Below are 18,628 nucleotides of genomic sequence, written 5' to 3' on the forward strand. Positions count from 1 at the left end.
AGTTTGGAGTAAAGTGAGGAGTCGCAGCATCCGGGTACTTTCCCTAGGCAATGAGAGCCACAGCACCGCTGTTCCTTAGGCAAAGTGAAATAAATTCGCCGCCGCTCGCGCCGTCAAGTAGTTCTCTTCCCCCTCCCAACCCACCTCCACAACTTCTCGCGCTCCCTTCGCCCCGCGCTCGGTCGATCCCTCTCCTCCGCGGCAGCGCGCGCTCTGTGTCTGCGCGCGCGCCAAGCTGGCGGGGCGGGGGCCCGCGAAGAGTGAACAGCCGGGATGAGTGAGGAGAGTGGGAGCTCCGCGCGTGCCAGGCAGCAGGGCGAGCGAGGCGCGGGCACGAGTGGAGGGGGAGGGGAAGCAAAGGGATTCAACGTGAGGCGAGTAAGTAAGTGAGGAGAGAGAAGAGAGGGGCCGGGGCGCGCGCGCACACACACTCACTTTTTTTTTCTCTTTTTTTCCGAGGGGGGCAAAAGAAATCGGGATTTTCTTTCCTCCTTTTTACCACAGGAAAACTATAGTTCTTTGAAAAAAAAACCAACAACTGAAGAAGTAACATTTAATTGTGGGTCGGCCGTTTCGCACCGAGGTGTTTTTTTTTCGCTTTTTCTTCAGGATTTGGAAACGCGAAGGATTTCGCTCCCCCTTTCCCTTTCCCTCACCTCCCCTCCCACGCCACCCCGACCGCTTTTCTCTCTGAACCCCCCCCCCTTCAGTCGGTTGATTTTTCGGTGGGATTTTAACTAACGTGAGGGCCCTGTGGTTGCGATGATTTAAGGAACGGGGTAAATGTTTTTGAAGTTGCTGTTGGTTGGACTCGGGCAGCTCACCGCCCCCCTCTGGTTCGGCGGCGGTGCAGAGTGATGAGTCCGGTGGATGGGTGAACTTGTTTTGCCTTCACTCTGTGTCTGTTTCCCCTTCTCTCTCACTAAATATATTTTATATACTAGGTATAAAACATTTTATCAATATCAAATAAAGTTGATATTTATACACATGCGGCCGATCGCAATGTTTGATGCACTTTCCCCCTCCTGAAATTATTCGGGCCCTGTTTGTTGATTTTGTTTTTCTCTTCATTATTTTTTTGGCTGCGTGCGGAAAGAGGGGGAAAAAGAGAAGGGGAGCTGGGGCTTTCCATTTTTTTGGGGCCTTTTTGGAGGGGTGGAGAGGAAAAAAAGTGAAGGAAAGTGGCGCGGGAAGTAGAGGAGATGGAGTTGCAAACTCTGCAGGAGGCTCTGAAAGTGGAAATCCAGTTTCATCAGGTAATCTGGTCTCTTATTTTAATTTACTGCGTGTAATTGCATGTATGTATGTTAATTTCAACCACAGCCTCTCAAAGCACGCGCATTATGTAAGTCGTACGAGTTTGTTAAGATGAAATTAATTGGCAAGGAAGCATTTATTTCAATTTGTATCATTTAAATAATTAGCAAACTTTTTTGAATAAGGCTAACTTTTTAAAAATAACTTGATATGTCACTTATTTAAATAACAAGATGAGAGGGAGCAAGTTAAATAGGTTAAAGTACTACATACAATTGTTGAAAAGTTGTGGACTAACAAACTTTTATGGATTTCTGTGAACAACTTTGGATCCAAAAGCGTAAAATATCAATGCGTTCAGAATGTTTAATGAAATAGGGTTGCTTGTATTCTGAAAGCATTGGTCATTTCTGATTTTTGAATGGGAAATTTAAATAATTTAAGGCCCACCTAATCAGCAGTAGAGGACTTCCTAGATGTATTTGAATCATAAAGCCAATTTAGAACTAATTAGAGTCTATAGTTATTGGGCAAAAATAGAGGTAGGGTGGAACAACTTGGAGCTTGGATTGATCAATAAAACCAGTCCTAATACTTTATATATTCTGGCATTATCTCCTCCCTAGAACATTAACTTTCTCTATTTTATCCATGCAGAAACTTGTGGCACAGATGAAACAAGATCCACAGGTATATTTTGTGCTGTGTTCACCTTTTAAAATATCTGCATTTACTTTATCACAAACTAGAGAAAATCTGTAGATGCTGGAAATCCAAACAACACATACAAAATGCTGGAGGAACTTAGCAGGCCAGGCAGCATCTATGGAAAAGAGTATAGTCAACATTTCAGATTGAGACCCTTCATCAGGACCCGTGAAGAGTCTCGACCTGAAATGTAGACTATGCTTTTTAATATAGATGCTGCCTGGCCTGCTGAGTTCTTACAGCATTTTGTGAGTGTTGTTTGCATTTACTACATATTTATTTTTAAAGTTTAGGATGTTAAAATGTTTTCTTTCACATTGTTTCCTAATTATTCATAGACATAGTAGAATTGTTTTTGTGAAATATTATAACTACTTATTCTGAAATGTAATAATGTTTTAATCCAATAAGGAAAGACAATGAGATAGTTATAGTCATTTTATTTTTTAAAAACATGACTAACCAAAATGGCTTTTTGAGATCCTCTAGCATATTCAACTGGAAAATGTTGAATGACTCATTTTCCTAGTATGATAGTAGGGCTAGTATTAGTAATGACATGTGATATTACATTGTTAAATTTTATTTCACAGAATGCTGATTTGAAGAAACAGCTTCATGAATTGCAAGCCAAGATAACCACACTCAGTGAGAAACAAGTAAGGGGAATAATTGATTTGTGACTGTTCTATTTCAAATGGTTGTGTTGTTCAGAGATGATCTCTTCTGGTAGATGGATTTTCCTGAAAGCTTTAGTAGTTGGAGTTGTGTGGTATTGGTTAGGAAATAAAGGGAAGAACTGATGTTGAGAGAGTTCCAAATGCACCTGTTATCCTTTTTGTTGTACTTTTTTACCAAGTGTTGGAACAAACAGATATTTCCTCAGTCATATACTTTCATTCTAATCTCCTTGGACTTCCTGAAACTCTTTTGTTCATATATTGTCAGTTCCCTTTGTAATTGCATTAGCAGTGCAGAATTGTACTTTAATGATATTTTAATGGGTTTTTGAATAAATAAAGTTTACATTCCCATAGGCTTCCTTCATTCTCACTTGGTCTCATTTAATTCTTTTAACAAGCACTCTAAGATTTAGCCTTTTTTATTTTTCCCCACCCCCATTTCTTTGTTTCTGATTCTGGATTCTTTGTGCAGTCAGTTCCATAAAATAAATACATCCAGTATTTAATTTATAGCATCCCTCTCTGTGCTCAAAAGAGGCCAGTAATATTTTGTAAAGATATGTAAGATCCGGTTTTCTGAATAACATTATTTTGCTTCACTTCTGAGTAATTTGTGTCTTGAGTTGCCTGTGTGATAAAAATGATGTACTTTTTAGGTAGAACTGGTAAAAGCCATAAAAACATTGCAAGTTTAAGCTTCCATTCTTGGGCCTGTTGATGTACTGTACTTTATAAATTCTAATGCAGAATCCTCATTTACAGTTTTAAATCTTGTGTTCTTTTTAAAGCCTTGATCTTTTTATAATTCTGTAAAGTCAACTCTGAACTATGATCACATGATGCTGCATTTACAGCCATGTATGTAGAAATATCAGAATGATGGTTTGGATTTAGTTTGCCAATTTTATAAATATTTTTTAAAACTGTCGGTCTTAATAAGTTAAATTAGTAGATCTGGGTGAAGATTTGGTTAATAAATCAGGGAACTGCTCATGCTCATTTATTATTTTGTAAACTTTGCTGCATTTATGGTTTTAATTAAGCATTGGTGTAATTTTCCTTCCCTTGTAAATGTCTGTGTTCGTGTATGACTGTATTACCATCAGCCTTTAAATCCCACCTCTGACCAAACATTTGGTCATCTTCCCCAATTTTTCCAAATGAAGCTGAGTGTTAAATTACATTAATGTTTCATTAAAATGCTCCACGCACCAAAAGCTTAATTGCAAATTTCTGTGAACATTCTTAAACTTTAAAGTTTTTTAAACCACTTAGCATGTCTGAATTTGCACAATCATCAAAAATATTAATTTTAATTGCAGCCACCCTCCTATTAGAAGCATTTCTGAATTCTGTTCAGATAGATTTTATATTCCCTGTTTTTACTAAACCAAGGACTTGTTGATGGCAAAAATGGAGACACCAAATAAATGAACATATTCATACTCGGAAGATGCTGTGCTTGAGTTTCCTCTTTCTTCCATGCAACTGGACAATTTTGCTGAATCCTTTAGCTGCTGAAATATGTAACTTGTCTTGCTGCAAACCTACCACCTGCTGGCCATTTGTGGTGTACAGGGATCTCTCTTTGGATTTGTGGAATCAATGCTACATTTTCTGCATAGATATTAAGCTTTGTTTTGGGGTTATCTGAATATGATTTGTCTTACAAAATTTCAACAGAACATCAAAAATGATAACCATTAAATAGCAAGCAATGTTTGCAATGTCTGGCTTTGTCTGCTTCGTAGTTCTGGTTGAAGAGAAGACTCATAGTAGCAGTAAGTGACAGCAAGGTATTAAGAATATGCAGAGAGTGTATTGTTAATCATCTAAAGCTTGTAGCATATTGGAGCAGCAGTTAATGTGACGAAGAAACGTAAGCTTATTCTCACTGCCTTGAGTTTCTGAATGTAGCACTTGTAGCACTTGGAATGGAGTGTGGAGTGATGTAGATTTTCAGAACAGAAGCTTAAATTTGGAGGAAATTGTTGGAACGCTTTTTATTTCCTTAACCAGTTCAATAATGGAAGAAAGCTGGCTTGGTAGATCGCTGTTTTATGGAACCTGCTATTTGAGGAGAAAATGGGAAATATATTCTCAGTATTAGAATTTCTCTGTGTAGTTATCAAAGATAACATATTAGAAAAGTATTTTAAAAGTACAAAGGTCAAAAGAATTGAGATGAATTGTGTGATATATTTGCAGTTAAAACATTTTGAATGTCATTGCAGTATTATATCCTATGGTAAGCTTTATTGTAATATTATTTTCAAAGATGTTTTTCAATCGTGTCTTGACAATTTTACAAAGGAAGACTTGTTAAAAATAGATTTATGATGTAGCATCTGTGCAATTACGAGTAGAAGTGATCTCCGAGCACTATAACAAATTTTTGATAAATTGCATGAGTAAAAAAATGTAGTGGGGTGCATGGATAAGCATTGATTTACTAATTTTTATTTTCTGTCTGTTTCCAATTTCATGAATTAATGACTTGGATCCTGCTCAATGTTCAAAGTTGTTCAAACTTGGTACCCATTTTCACTGTGGCTCTGAAATCAAAGGTTCCAGATAATGATCAACTTAATCAAACTAAGTCCAACTCCTAGAAACTCTTTGGAATTTTCACCAGGAGCCAAACCAATGTTTCAGCTTTGCCATCTGTGAAAGCAGCCTTTTCAATATTTTGAAATACCCTTGGCATTCAGAAATATTGTAAAACTATTAAACAAAATAAATGACTTAACACTTTAAAATATCCATAATTTGTAAATAAAATAACCTGAAATACATTTAAACATGTAAATAAACTCCTTAAACCAAAAATAGTTAAAAATGTGAAAATCAGGAAACTGCAAATGCTTGAAATGTAAGATGAAACTGAAAATACTGGAGATACCCAGCAGATAAGGCAACAGCTCTGTGTAAAGAAATGGATATTATGTGGACGAAAACCTTTCATTACTATTGATAAAGGGTGGGAGACCTAAAACCTTAATTTTTTTTTCCACAAATGCAGCCTGACCTACTCCAGTATTTTTTATTTCCCATTTAAAAAGTATCTCCCTTTGCTTGTTTGCATCCTTATAATCCCCATTAAAATGAATAGACCCATGCATTCTGTGCTCAGAATCAATCACAGGATATGAGAACTTTTCCCCCTCTTTGCTTGCCGGTGTTGAAGATTTCCAAAAAGCTGCTTTTCCAGTGTTTGACTCCACATGAAATCCAATGGTAAAGCACTGCAAGGAAATCAACATTGGATCTCTGAAAGCAAGATTTGAACAAGAGTTTGTACAGAAATCTGACATGGTAAATGCTACTACTTCCAAGTGGACTAGCTGGGAAAGCCCAGCAAAATTTGTGTAGATTTTCAATGGATGTTTATATTGGAATAACCTTAATTGAGGTCTTCCCAAGGTTATGATAGAGTTGCATTCTTGAGAACTGTTCAGGTTGGAGTGAAGCCACCCAGCAATATATTTAAAACAAAGGCTAACTGAAAACACTGTTGTTAAATCAGGATGTTTAATTCGACTTCAGATATTGCCACAAATAGTTCTTAAACAGAAGGTGCAGCAGCTGCCTAACTCATCCTGCTGGCTTCTCGAACACTTGTCTGTACAACTAATCCCAAGTTGGACATTCATAACTTGTGGAAGACATACAATCAAATTCTGGAAATCCTTTTAATATGCAGGGTTAATAAATGCCTACAGCACATTGGTTAATAGCTACCTCATCAATAAAACTCCAGGAATAATATGTGGGAAAACTTGAAAGGGAAATGTAATTTCGGGTGTTAGAGATGCCGTGGAATTCCAAAATAAATTTTTTACATTTCACTTCAGTCCTTTTACTTGGAAATGTTGAAGGAATTGGGATTTGCCATGAAATACAGGGACTCGCATACTGGCAATTCTCAACATAAATGCTGCTGATTTCAGATTATATGAAAGCAGATACCTTTAACTTGCTTGCCATCCTTCGCTGGTTATGTTCTGACATTGATTTCCTGGAGGCTGGCAGCAGTGAATGAGCTTACTGCAGTTACACTAGTGAATCTGCTAGCTGAGCCTGATGTAGGAACAATAAATCTAATTTGAATTTTCATAAGGCTGGCTAAGTAAAAGTTTTATTTATCTTATTAAGTTTGCTTATTTTTTAATGTTAGGTGCATTCTAAGTTTTGACAGCTTGCTAAATGTCAGAGTGGATCTTATTCCTGCTTTCAAGGATATTTTCAGCTGGTGAGTGGGGCAGGTCAAAACTAGTTTCACCCATAAAATGTGGAAGGCTATACTGTTGCACAGGGCCTTGTTGATTTTAGATGTAGATAACTTTGTGCAGCAAGTCCACACTGGCAGATGTGGAACTTGCCACAATGGTCACAAGTTTAGGCCCAATTTATTTTTTGTAGGTTAATTGGGTGCATACCACTGCACCCCCACCCTCACATGACACAAAAATATTAGATTAGCATGCATCAACAAATAAAATTACATTTCTGTGGGAAGGGGACTTGGAAAATACTCAGAACCACAGAATTCAATTGGAGAACATCAGCAAAAGAAATATGTATAAATGGGACCAGATGTCAGGGTTCACAAAGCAGATTTTAAAGTGTTGGTCGTTCTGTGCCTGTAAATTGAATATTGTTTTATTGGCTAATTGCCATTTGGTGGTTTCCGCACTTCTAGAGGACAGTTGCTACATCTTCCGTGCTTTAGGGTTGCTGCTAAGATGCTTCTTATGTGGCAATTGTCTAAATAGGTTCTAAAGTTAACGATGGGTTAATTGCTGAAGTTAGGATGTTTTTAAATACAGTACCACATCTTGGTCAAGCTGTAAAAGTTACATTATCAATAGAAGTTAACTTTTCTATTAATTTCATTATACTTCTAGCGCTATGGAGTATAAAGGGGACAGTAGTTACAAAAATTTGGTTTTTTCACATAATATAAATGCTGTCAAAATGTTAAATGATATGTTGCCTCTACCGCACTTAAGGCAGCTGTCAAGGCTGACATTAAAAGAACTCTTCATATTGATATGTAAGAATATATTCTTACTGAAGTATTCTAGTCACCTTTCAGTGATTTTAATCTGTGTAATTCTATAAAAGATAACATAATCAGGTAGCAGCGTAATCATTAGAACATTTTCTAAATTGTGCATGCTGGGATTAGTTTATAGTTTTGAATGTTTTCAATAATATGTATAATGAAATCAGTGGTACCAAATGGATATTTTGCAAAAATGGCTTCTGATCATGTGTTCAACATATATAATGTCCACAACAGTTCTGAGGCTAGTGTTGCTCAGTTGTTTTTGAGATAATTTCCAGTCAATCTGACTGAAATTCATTATATGAATTTTACTTCTTAGTTATGTGGCATACAGGAAATATTTAATCCTGTAAACCAGATGAATTATAAACTTTTCTCACAATCAGACTTTCTTTTCCTTTGCATTTAGAATTGAATTTGTACTTTTTTAATTTGGAGTCTTTTTCTTTTAGAACAATTAATGCTTTTATTATAAAGTCTAATGAGTACAATGTCTAAAGCAGGGACTCCACCCTTTTTGAATGCCAGAATAGATAGCTCCCAAGTTAACATTAAAAATATTTTGGCATGTTGAAATTTAGTGCACAGCACTTTTAAGGGGAAAAAAAATTGGGTGGAGTACAACTGTTTGCCTGAAGTTTGCTCTATTATTTAAAACATGATCTACATGAAGTAACCTGACATTTAATATTCCTGTTCAGCAAAAATCTGATTTAAAACGTAAGACTGTGAAGCAGGATGAATGGATGCAGTTGTGATATGGATTGATCCTAGTGTGGTTGAGTAGCAGGGCAGAAGGGCCCTTGTGTATAACTTATTTCTATCACTCTTTCTCTGGCACCTATGCCCTCAAATTCTAAAACCTGGATCTGGCCAGGATACTTCTGACCACCTGCATCTTTTGGCCTCCTGTCTTGTTATGTAGCGCTGTATCAAATTTCCATTGACACTTTTTACTATAGAAAAGGTGGTATATGAATGCCATTGTTGAAAGCTGTGTACTGAGAAACTAGCTTGGGTTTTTATTATTTTAAAGATGTTGCTGGTATTTTTGTCTTTATCTATTCTATTTTACCAGTGTGGTGCACATTGATTTCTGGAGCCAGTTCAATCTTTATGGCAAAAGTACTCTCATGATACTGTAGGATAGGGTTTAGAATTTTCGACCCAGTGTTGATGAGGAATGATCATAAGTCAAAGTGCTGTCTGACATGGAGGTAGTATTGTTCCTATGTTCCTGCTGCCCTTATTCTTCTGAAATTGCATTGTTTTTGTGTCAGTGGAAATGCTATCCAAGCATTGATGGAAATAATCTTAACTTTGTAGCTGGCTTGATTGTGTATGCGCCACAATAGCTGAAAGTTCTTTTTTTTGTTCCCAAGACGTTCCAGAAGTAGAAGATAATAGTGTATATGTGTATTACTAAGCTCTAATGTTGCATTTTATGGTTCCGCATATTGTTTTTTTAATTCATTCAAGGGATGTGGGCTTTGCAGACTAAGCCGGCACTTAATCATCCATCCCTAATTGTCCTTAAGCAGGTGATGGTGATGAATTTCTTCACTGCTGTAGTCCTTCAGGTGTGGATATATCCACAATGCTGTTAGGGAGTGAGTTTCAGGATTTTGACCTAGCCGTGATGAGGGATTGGCAAAATATTTTCAAGTCAGGAAATGGTACGGATTAGAGGGCAGCTACCAGTGTTTTTCCCAGAGATGCTACAAACTTAATTCAAACGATCTGAGCTTTCAGTTTTGACATGGAATTACCAATCTTGTGTATCATTTACATTGCTTAACTTAAATTATTGATTATGGGGTGGGGGGTGAAAAAAGCAGATTACTAGCATTAAACTGTGGTATGAGTATATTCCAAATAATTTCACTGTTAGAGTTGTATTTCATTGCATGCTACAGCTGAGTTTGTTAAGGGATTTCATTTATGCAATGTAAAGAGGTTCACATAATTATTACCCAAGATGGCTTTTAAGAATGTAATGCAAGAAATGGAAGTAGGAGCAGTTTATTAGGCCCCTTGAGTAAGCTATACCATTTAATAATATTGTAGCTGAACCTGGACCTCAAATTCTTATTTCTGCCCAGTCCCCATGTTCTCTTAGGTTGCTTGGTAATCCAAAACATCTGTGGCCTTGTGATTGGTATAATATTTCAGAATTAACTTGCTATAAACTTACCTTAAATTGGTATATTATAATAAAGAGAAACTGCCCCTATTAGCAAAGCCTAAATATAGGTATTGTGTAATAAACACTGACAGGAAAGAAAGACCTCTATAGAAACTTTCATGTCAAGTTGTCCCAAGTGCTTTAGTGGTGCTTAATATTTTGAAGTATTGTTGTTCTCTAATGTAATAAACTAATCCCATAGAAGATGTGTACAGTCATTTCTGGATTTACCTTTTCATACTTGAATATAAATTGTTATACCAGGAATTATTTTTCAATATATTGGACTTAAACATGAAATGCAGTTAACTGAAGATTTTGAATATTCAAGACATTTTTGTTTAAATGTGAAGTGTTGGTAACTTCTGTTGCCTCCTTCAAGCAACTATTTTTCATGTGAATTTACATCATGGATGGTCCTTTTTCTTGCATTATTTGTTTAAATTGTAATTTGAAACTGACAATGAGAATTTATCCTTGTGTTGATTTGGGAAATCGAGGTGAATTAATAGTTTCGTTTTTTGAGCCTCTTCTGATAAACTTGGTAGAAGGGAATCAGAGTAGAATGCATCATTTGATGGAAGAGTGAGTAGAACTTTTGGTCCAATTCCTATGCTATTTCTTGGATTTACCTTTGTCACATAGTTGTCACAATTTACCGCAGTGACTGGTTTAAATCAACTATTGCATCGTTTTCCTGTTGTCTGTGCTACCAGCTGCCCCGTGCTGCTCTGGTGGACTCATCATTGAGTCCCAAAGGGGCAGCACAATTTTCCAGCTCTCATGTCGGGGAAAACAGTCCCAGCCTGTACTGTATTAAAATTGTTGGAAGCTTGGCTGCCTTTGTCCAAAGAAAGGGATCCATCAACTCTTGGTTGTACTTCTGTTATTTGGTTGCTTCAGTGATCTTAATTTTGTGCAAGTATGAATGTGAACATAGATGGTGCAATGCAGGTACAAGCCCTTTGGCCCATAATGCCAATCCAAGCTAATCCTATCTGCCTTCATGTGGTTTATATTCTACCATTTCCTGCTTATCTCAATGTGACTATCTCAATGCTGCTTAAACATTGTTCTTGAATCTGTTCTAACCAGCTCCCCTGGCAGCATGTTCCAGGCACATTTCATTCAGTTTCCCCAATTTAGAACTTCAAGATCTACTCGTATCAATATCTGTGATTATCTGAAAACTTAAGCAATTATCACTTTTCCCAAAATGCTCTCCCATTGAAATTCTAAACAGCTGACTAGACTAATTTCCCAAAACAAGGTCAACTATAGCTGTTTCTCTGGTAGTGTGTCAAGAAATGCCAATTTGTTAGGCTGCCCCTAACAAATTCTGTCTCATCAAAGCCTTTGGCACTAAGAGAGTATACTACCAGTCAATATTGGGAAAGATAAAGTCACCCACTACAACTATTCCATTACTTTTACAATTTTTCAGAATCTGCTCACACATCTGTTCCTCTATCTCCTGCTGGCTATTGGGAGACCTTCAGTGTAATTCCACCATTGTGACTGCACCTTTCTCATTCTTGTGCTCTCCCCATATTGTTTCACTGGATGGGTCATCCAGGCTATCCTCCCTAAGTGCTGCCACAATGTTCTCCCTCATCAGTAGCACTCCCTTACCTCTTTTACATCCTTCTGTATTGCATCTGAAACATTTGGAACTTGGAAGGTTGAAGGACTGTATCTGCCCTTCTGTCAGCCAAACCTCTGTAATGGTTGTAACATGGTAGTTCCATATACTTGTAACTGTGAACTAAGTCACCAGAGGGATGCAGTTGGTAGATACAAAAGTCTTTACTTGGGACACACTCAAGCTGGCAGCCTTGTGGCCGGGGGTGGGGGGGGGGGTGGAGGGTGTGGAGAGAAATGTTGTCCTAACATCTGCCTTTCCCTCATCAAAGTACTCGCTAACCTGCTGTGCCATTCTGCTGCCATTGTTATTTTAAAACTTCTGGAGTAGCATTAGCAAACCTCCCTGCAAGAATATTGGTGACCCTGAAGTTTATGTGCAACCCATCCTTTTTTATACAAGTCCCACCTGGAATAGAGCCCAGTGATCTAAGTACCTGAAGCTCTTCCTTCTGGATCAGCTCCTTAGCCATGTTTTAAACTGTACAATGTTCCTATTCTTGTTTTGCTAGCATATGGCACAAAAAGGCATCTTGGGATTGTATCTTGGAAGACATCTTGGTTTCTGCTTAATTGCCTCAAATCTTTTTACAGGACCTCCTTTCTTCCTCTTGGCTATATTGTTCGTTGCAATATTGATCACGACTTTTGGTTGTTTGCCTCTCCCTTTCAGAAAATCTGTGCCTGTTCAGATGATCTTGATCCTTGGACTAGGGAAGCAAAATGCCATCCTGGATTCTCACTTGTTGCCACAGAAATGTGTCTGTGGACATTTTTAACCTCCCTATCTCCCAGTGTGTATTGCCAGCCTGCTTCAAAACATCCACCAATGTCCCTGTACCAAAGAAAACCAAGGTAATATGTCTGAACAATTGGCGTCTTGTTGCACTCACCTCAATTATAAGCAAATGCTTTGAGAGGCTGGTCAGTGACTACATCTGCAGCATGCTACCACCCACACTGGACCCCCTACAATTTGCCTACCCGATACAACCATTCAACAGATGATGCCATAGCCACAGCACTCACCTGGAGAAGAGGGATGCTTATGTTAGAATGCTGTTCTTGGCCTACAATTCAGCTTTCAACAGTATAACTTGCCCCAGGCTTGACAAGACATTGATGGGCCTTATTTCCAACAATGGTGAGACAGCTACAGAGAAGTCAATGCCCTGACACAGTGGTGCCAAGAAAACAATCTCTCCCTCAATGTCAATAAAAATAGTTGACCATAGATTACAGGAAGAATGGAGACAGTCTAAGTCTAGCTAGCCCCTATTGACATCAATGGGACTATAGTTGAGAGGGTGAGTAGTTTAAAGTTCCTTGGTATCACATCATTGAGAACTGTACATACCACTGCATGGTGAAAAAGAAGCACAACAGCACCTCTTTCACCTCAGATGGCTGAAGATGTTCAGCGTGTCCCCAAATCCTCAGGACTTTCTACAGGGGTACCATTGAGAGCATCCTGACTGGCTGTGTCATTTGCCTGATATAGGAACTGTACCTCCCTCAATTGCAGGGCACTACAGAGTGCTACAGACATCTCAGCCCATCTGTGGATGTGACAAAGCACATTGGAAGAATTTTTTCTTTAGTCGAAACTGGTTCCTTTGACTTTTGCAATTTTTAGCTGAGTCAGTACTTTGGAAATAAAACTATAAAGTTGGGGCATCACTGTAATTATATGTAGAATGCAATTCTTGATTTTGATCATTCTTGCAAAAATTAGTGAAATAAAGCTAGGAAGAGAGAATAAATTATCAAAGTTTCTTCCTTTTTGTCCTCCTGATAACTACTAGAATTTAAAGGACATTTTATGCAGGTAGATAAGTAACATCTAGAGGCATGTGAGCCAATTTCAGGCAAATAGGATCAGCTTATGAAGACACCTTTGTTGGTTATAGAAGATGAGTTGGCTCAGGTTTGTTTTCTTCTGTTTAAGTTTAAAACTGACTGTGGTGAATGTATGAATCAGCTGATTGTGTTAGACTTGGATGCAATTCCTGCGTGGTTAAATAGTTTATTGATATTCATTGTCAAGGATTTTTTACTTAAAAATGGTAAAATACTAGTGTGTCATGACGTCTGTATAGTTGTATAATAGATCACTACTTTGAAAAGGAACACAACTGTTAAGCAATCGTCCTTTAAGACATTTTAACTTTGATTTCTGGAGTTGCAAAGATCCCTTTGGTGGTTTTGTTTATAAAATAAAGCTTGTGGGCCATTCTTGCACTAATGGTAAATGATTTTGTTCAATTGTTCAAGACTATTTTCACTTCCATTTAGGTCAAGCTTATAGGTTTGAATAAAGCAATGTCAATTCACAAAGCACATTGGAAGAATTTTTTCTTCAGTCCAAACTGGTTCCTTTGACCTTTGCAATTTTGAGCTATGTCAGTACTTTGGAAATAAAGTTATAAAGTGGGGGCAACACTCAAATTATATGTAGAATGCAATTCTTGAATTTGATCAGTCTTGCAAAAATTGTTGAAATAAAACTTTTGATGCCATTAATTCTTTCTGCAGGCAACTTGATTTAGCTCTATTTTGAAAATATCTGTATTATTATAGCTTTAATGTAATATGATCATGGTTATCAAACAAAATATAGTTTGTATATAGACTTAAATTTCTTTCTGTCCCAACAGCATTAAGCCCTGTTTGGAAGTCCTCTCTATGAGTATATTTTTCATAGCTGATACCATTGACATTTGTGAATTTTCAATCTTACTATTGATGCATTTGAACTACTTTAGTGTGCACTGAACAGTAAGTAAAGAATCTGTAAGTGCAGCAACAACATTGGTCTTGTATTTCTAAAAGGAAGTGGTACATTATATTTTTTAATACTGTTGCATGTGCTCTTTCATAGTCATTAACTAAAGGACTAGTATTTAAAACACAGCACCAAGGTAATTGTTAGAATAATTTTTGTAGCTTCTACCTTTCATAATTTACCAGGAAAATACAAAAATTTAATTTATTCAGAAGGTTGTAGTATCTTTGATTTTTCCAAGGAAAGGACAAATAAAATAAAACTACTGTAAATTTCAGGTATCATCATGTTAGTGTTTTATCTTTTAAGAGCTGCAATTGTAATCATGCAGCATGGAAATGGTTTCTCAGGTCCACTGAGTGCACTAACCATCAAATGCCTATTTGCCAGTAATGTACCAATCTGCATATCTTTGGGGTTAGAAGGAAGCAGGGCACTCAGGGGAAGTATGTTCAGTCACAGAGAGAATGAGCAAACCCCCACACTAACAATGCCGGAGGTGAGGACCGAACTTGTACTGCAGAACTTTTTTTAAACTTGCACTGTGGCCTTATCAACATGTTTGGATGGAACTGTAGGACTGTGTTGCGTCAATTGGAAGAAAACAGAAAAAATTCTCAGACAATGTCATTCAACTGGCTTAACAGTTTGTGAATTTGATTTGCTGACACATCTGACTAACAGTCATGGATAACTATGCACAATAACTTTATAGGGACTTAATGCCACTGCTGAGATAATATTCTTTACCAGTTTTAATAAGTGTGCAGACGAGTTATGGAGAGGGCCTGAGGTTGCAGTTTAATATTTTTAAGCAAATTATTTTTAATGTAAGTTGTATTCTGCATTATAAGCCTTTAAAGTAAAATATTCACTGATATACAATGCAAAAACAAGGGACTGAATATAAAATCTGAAATCAAAACAAATCAAAATAAATTTAGTTATCTTCTGTAAGGAAAAAAAAACAGTTAGCATTTGAAATAGACGTACAAGGACTCTTACTACAATCTTTTTGAAAAGATGTTGGGTGAGTTTGGTAACCCTGTGATCTCTGTCTCGAAAGTCAACATCAGAGCATCTTTTAAGAGGCTGAGCACTCGCCAAGTGTTAGCCTTTGATAGTGTATCTGGAGTGCTCTGAAAACCTGTGCCAACCAACTGGACATCTTCTTTCACTGCTGCAGACAGAGGTTCCCACCTGCTTCTGTACCTCCCTCTGCAACTGAACTCTTGACTTCTCCGGGACACCAGTCCATGCGGATTGGAACTCTTTGCTGACCATCAGTAATGGTGCACCTCAAGGATGCATGCTTAGCCCACTGCTCTATTCTCTCTACATCCACAACTGTCTGGCTAGGCACAGCTCAAATGCCTCTAGAAATTTGGCGGTGACACAACTATTGTTGACAAAGCTTCAGATGTTAAAGATAAGGCATACAGGAGCAAGATAGATCAGCTGGCTGAGTGGTATTGCAACAACAATCTTGCACTTAACATCAGTAAGACCAAGGAATTGATTGTGGATTTCAGGAAGGGGAAATTGAGGAAGCATGCAACAGTCCTCATTGAGGGATCAGCAGTGGAAAGGGTGAACAGTTTTGTCAACATCTCTGAAGATCTATCCTGGGCCTAACAAATTGATGCAATTACAACAAAGGCATAACAGCAGCTATATTTCAGTAGGAGTTTGAAGGGACTTGATATGTCACCAAAGACACTCCAAAATGTCAACTGATGTACTGTGGAGACCATTCATTGATTGCATCACCATCTGGTATGGTACTGCACAGGTTTGGAAAAAGCTGTAGAAAGTTGTAAGCACAACCATCTCCATCATGGGCACTAACCTCCCCAGCATCGAGGACACCTTCAAAAGGTGATGCCTCAAAAAGGTGACATCCATCATTAATGATCCCCATCACCCAAGTCATGCCCTTTTCTCATTGCTATCAGCAAGGAGGTGGTACAGAAGCATGAAGGCACAACTCAACATTTTAGGAACAGCTTCTTCCCCATTGCCATCAGATTTCTGAATGGGCAATGAACCCATGAACACTACCTCAATTCCTTGCTCTCTTCTTGCACTACTTATTCAATTTAGTTTTTTATATATTATTGTAATTTATATTTTTATTATGTGTTGCAATGTACCGCTGCCACCAAATTTCATGACATATGTCATTAATATTGCACCTGATTCTAGAAGTGAAAAGCATGTCAGTCTCAACTAATTTTCTTTTACAGGTATTAATTTAACTTTACTGCCATTTGTATGGCACTGATACAATTAAGCACTACACTGGAGAACATAGTTAAGTAGTTAGAAGTTGGTGAATATGTTTCGCCTGTTGCTTAAAATATGCCATCCTGTTCCTAACCTTTTCAGGAATTTCTTCAACTAATAAAACATAAATATAACATAAAACATAAATATTTCCAGAGTTGTTGCTAATTTTAAAAAATGTTAATTATAATTTTTGAGGATCCATGGGATTTGTGTAATTTATACTTCACTTTGTTTATGTAGTTCAGTATTCTGTTTGTTATCTTGATTGATGGTTGAAGTGTTTATCTTTATTCAATGAAAGGGTCCACAAAAATTTTTGGATTTGTTTAGAATTAACTTTTTAATATTTTAATAAATCCAGGTAACTTCACTCTATGAAGGGTGGTTACCTGGATTTATTCTTTAATATAGAGTTTTCTGTTCATATTAATATTCACCTCATAGTTTTTGGCCTATTTTGTTACTGACCAGATCAATGCCCATATATTTTGATGCCATCTGTAAATTAACTTAATTATGTAAGCTATAAACTTGGCTCCCAGTTTCATTTCTGAGTCATTCAAAGCACATATCAGCAATATTACATAATCTTAATGAAGGGAGTTTAATTTTAAGGAGTCTGGTACATTATCAATCTACCCACCCACAACACTACCTCTCATCTGACCGAATCTTACTGTTCTTTCATTTTTTTGCTGTAAATTTGTCATTTTTTCATGCAAATACAATTTGTATTCTCAACTCAATTGAATGAACTTTTAAAGTAATTGCATTCAGACAGCTGTCAATGGAATGTCCTGATGGTTTTTGCCTTTGTGGAGAAAGATAAGTGCTTTTAATTAAAGGTCGGGACCATCCATCTAGGCTCATCTTCATTAGAATGCCATCATCAAAAGTCATTGGATATAGTCAGGTAGCATCTTTTTAGAGAGAAATGTATATAAGCTTCAGGTTAATGACAAAAAAGTTTAAATTTAGAAAATAGGCATGTTTAAATTTGCAGAAAATGGAGGCACAACTGGATTGCTTGCTAGCAGGGGAGACCAGGAGAAGACAGTTGACAACCGATTGGCATTAACCACAAAGTGCACTACCCTCATGCTAATTGCAACTAATCTGTCTGGAAGATGTGTAAATAGAAGATGGGGGTTGGGGGTGTGGGGGAAGAAGCCCTGCTGGAATTATAAAATACAGCTGTGAATCTGAAATAAATGAGCATGCCGAGGAAGCTTAAATCTGCCAGTTTGAGTGGAGAGAAAAATCCAAATGAGCTCAGAAATGGCCAGATATTGAAAGTAAACAACAAAATTGCAGATGGTGAAAATCTGAACCAAAAAAACTGGTGGAAGCACTTGGCATACCGGGCAATTAATAAATATTTTCAGCATTTTCAGTTTTATTTTGGGTTTCCGGCAGCTGCAGCTTTTTTTTATTAAGTTACACTGGAGGGTGTACACAATTGATATATGTACTACTTAAAAATAGGACGCTCAAAAAAAAACAAAAATTTCTTTACATTTCAAATCTAGGTCCATTGCTTTACCCTCTGCTCTCAACACCGTTTACATGGAGATGAAGATTCTGTGAAAATTTCTAAGTTATTAAAGACATTCTACAAATGCACAGTACAAGTCAGGAATGTGATGGTATACTTTATACTCTTCTGTATTGGGTGCACATTAATCACTTGTTCGGCAGACCATCAGTCCCCTTGTAGATACAATACTCATAACTAGAATACCAGGACTAGTTTATGTGTATCTACTGAATACAGACCACAGCCCACCAAAACTTAACTAATATCTCCCAAACCAGAGCACAAAAAAGAACAGTAGTAGGCCACTAGGCCCCTCAAGTCTGATCATAGCTGATCTATATTGATTTCAATTCCTTTTGTGCATCTTTCCATAACCCTCAATTTCTTGATCTTTTAAATATTTATCAACTCCACCTTAAATGCATCTGGTGTTTTGCTCTGAACCACCCTCGAGGATTCCAGCAGTTCA

General features: G+C 37.3%; 1 protein-coding gene across 2 annotated transcripts in view; it reads left to right on the plus strand.

Annotated features, from left to right (window-relative positions):
* The first annotated feature begins 399 nt into the window (after positions 1–399).
* The window catches only part of phf21aa (PHD finger protein 21Aa), a 408,208-nt gene continuing 389,979 nt past the window's right edge, over positions 400–18,628 (plus strand). For both annotated transcript variants that reach the window (XM_059975460.1, XM_059975461.1), the window contains exons 1-3: positions 400–1,259; positions 1,918–1,950; positions 2,562–2,627. In XM_059975460.1, the coding sequence (XP_059831443.1) occupies positions 1,206–1,259; positions 1,918–1,950; positions 2,562–2,627 (153 nt within the window). In that variant the 5' untranslated portion in view covers positions 400–1,205. The remainder of the gene's footprint in view (positions 1,260–1,917; positions 1,951–2,561; positions 2,628–18,628) is intronic.

Source organism: Hypanus sabinus, chromosome 7 (genome assembly GCF_030144855.1).
Source record: "Hypanus sabinus isolate sHypSab1 chromosome 7, sHypSab1.hap1, whole genome shotgun sequence".
In the NCBI taxonomy this organism is placed as follows: Eukaryota; Metazoa; Chordata; class Chondrichthyes; order Myliobatiformes; family Dasyatidae; genus Hypanus; species Hypanus sabinus.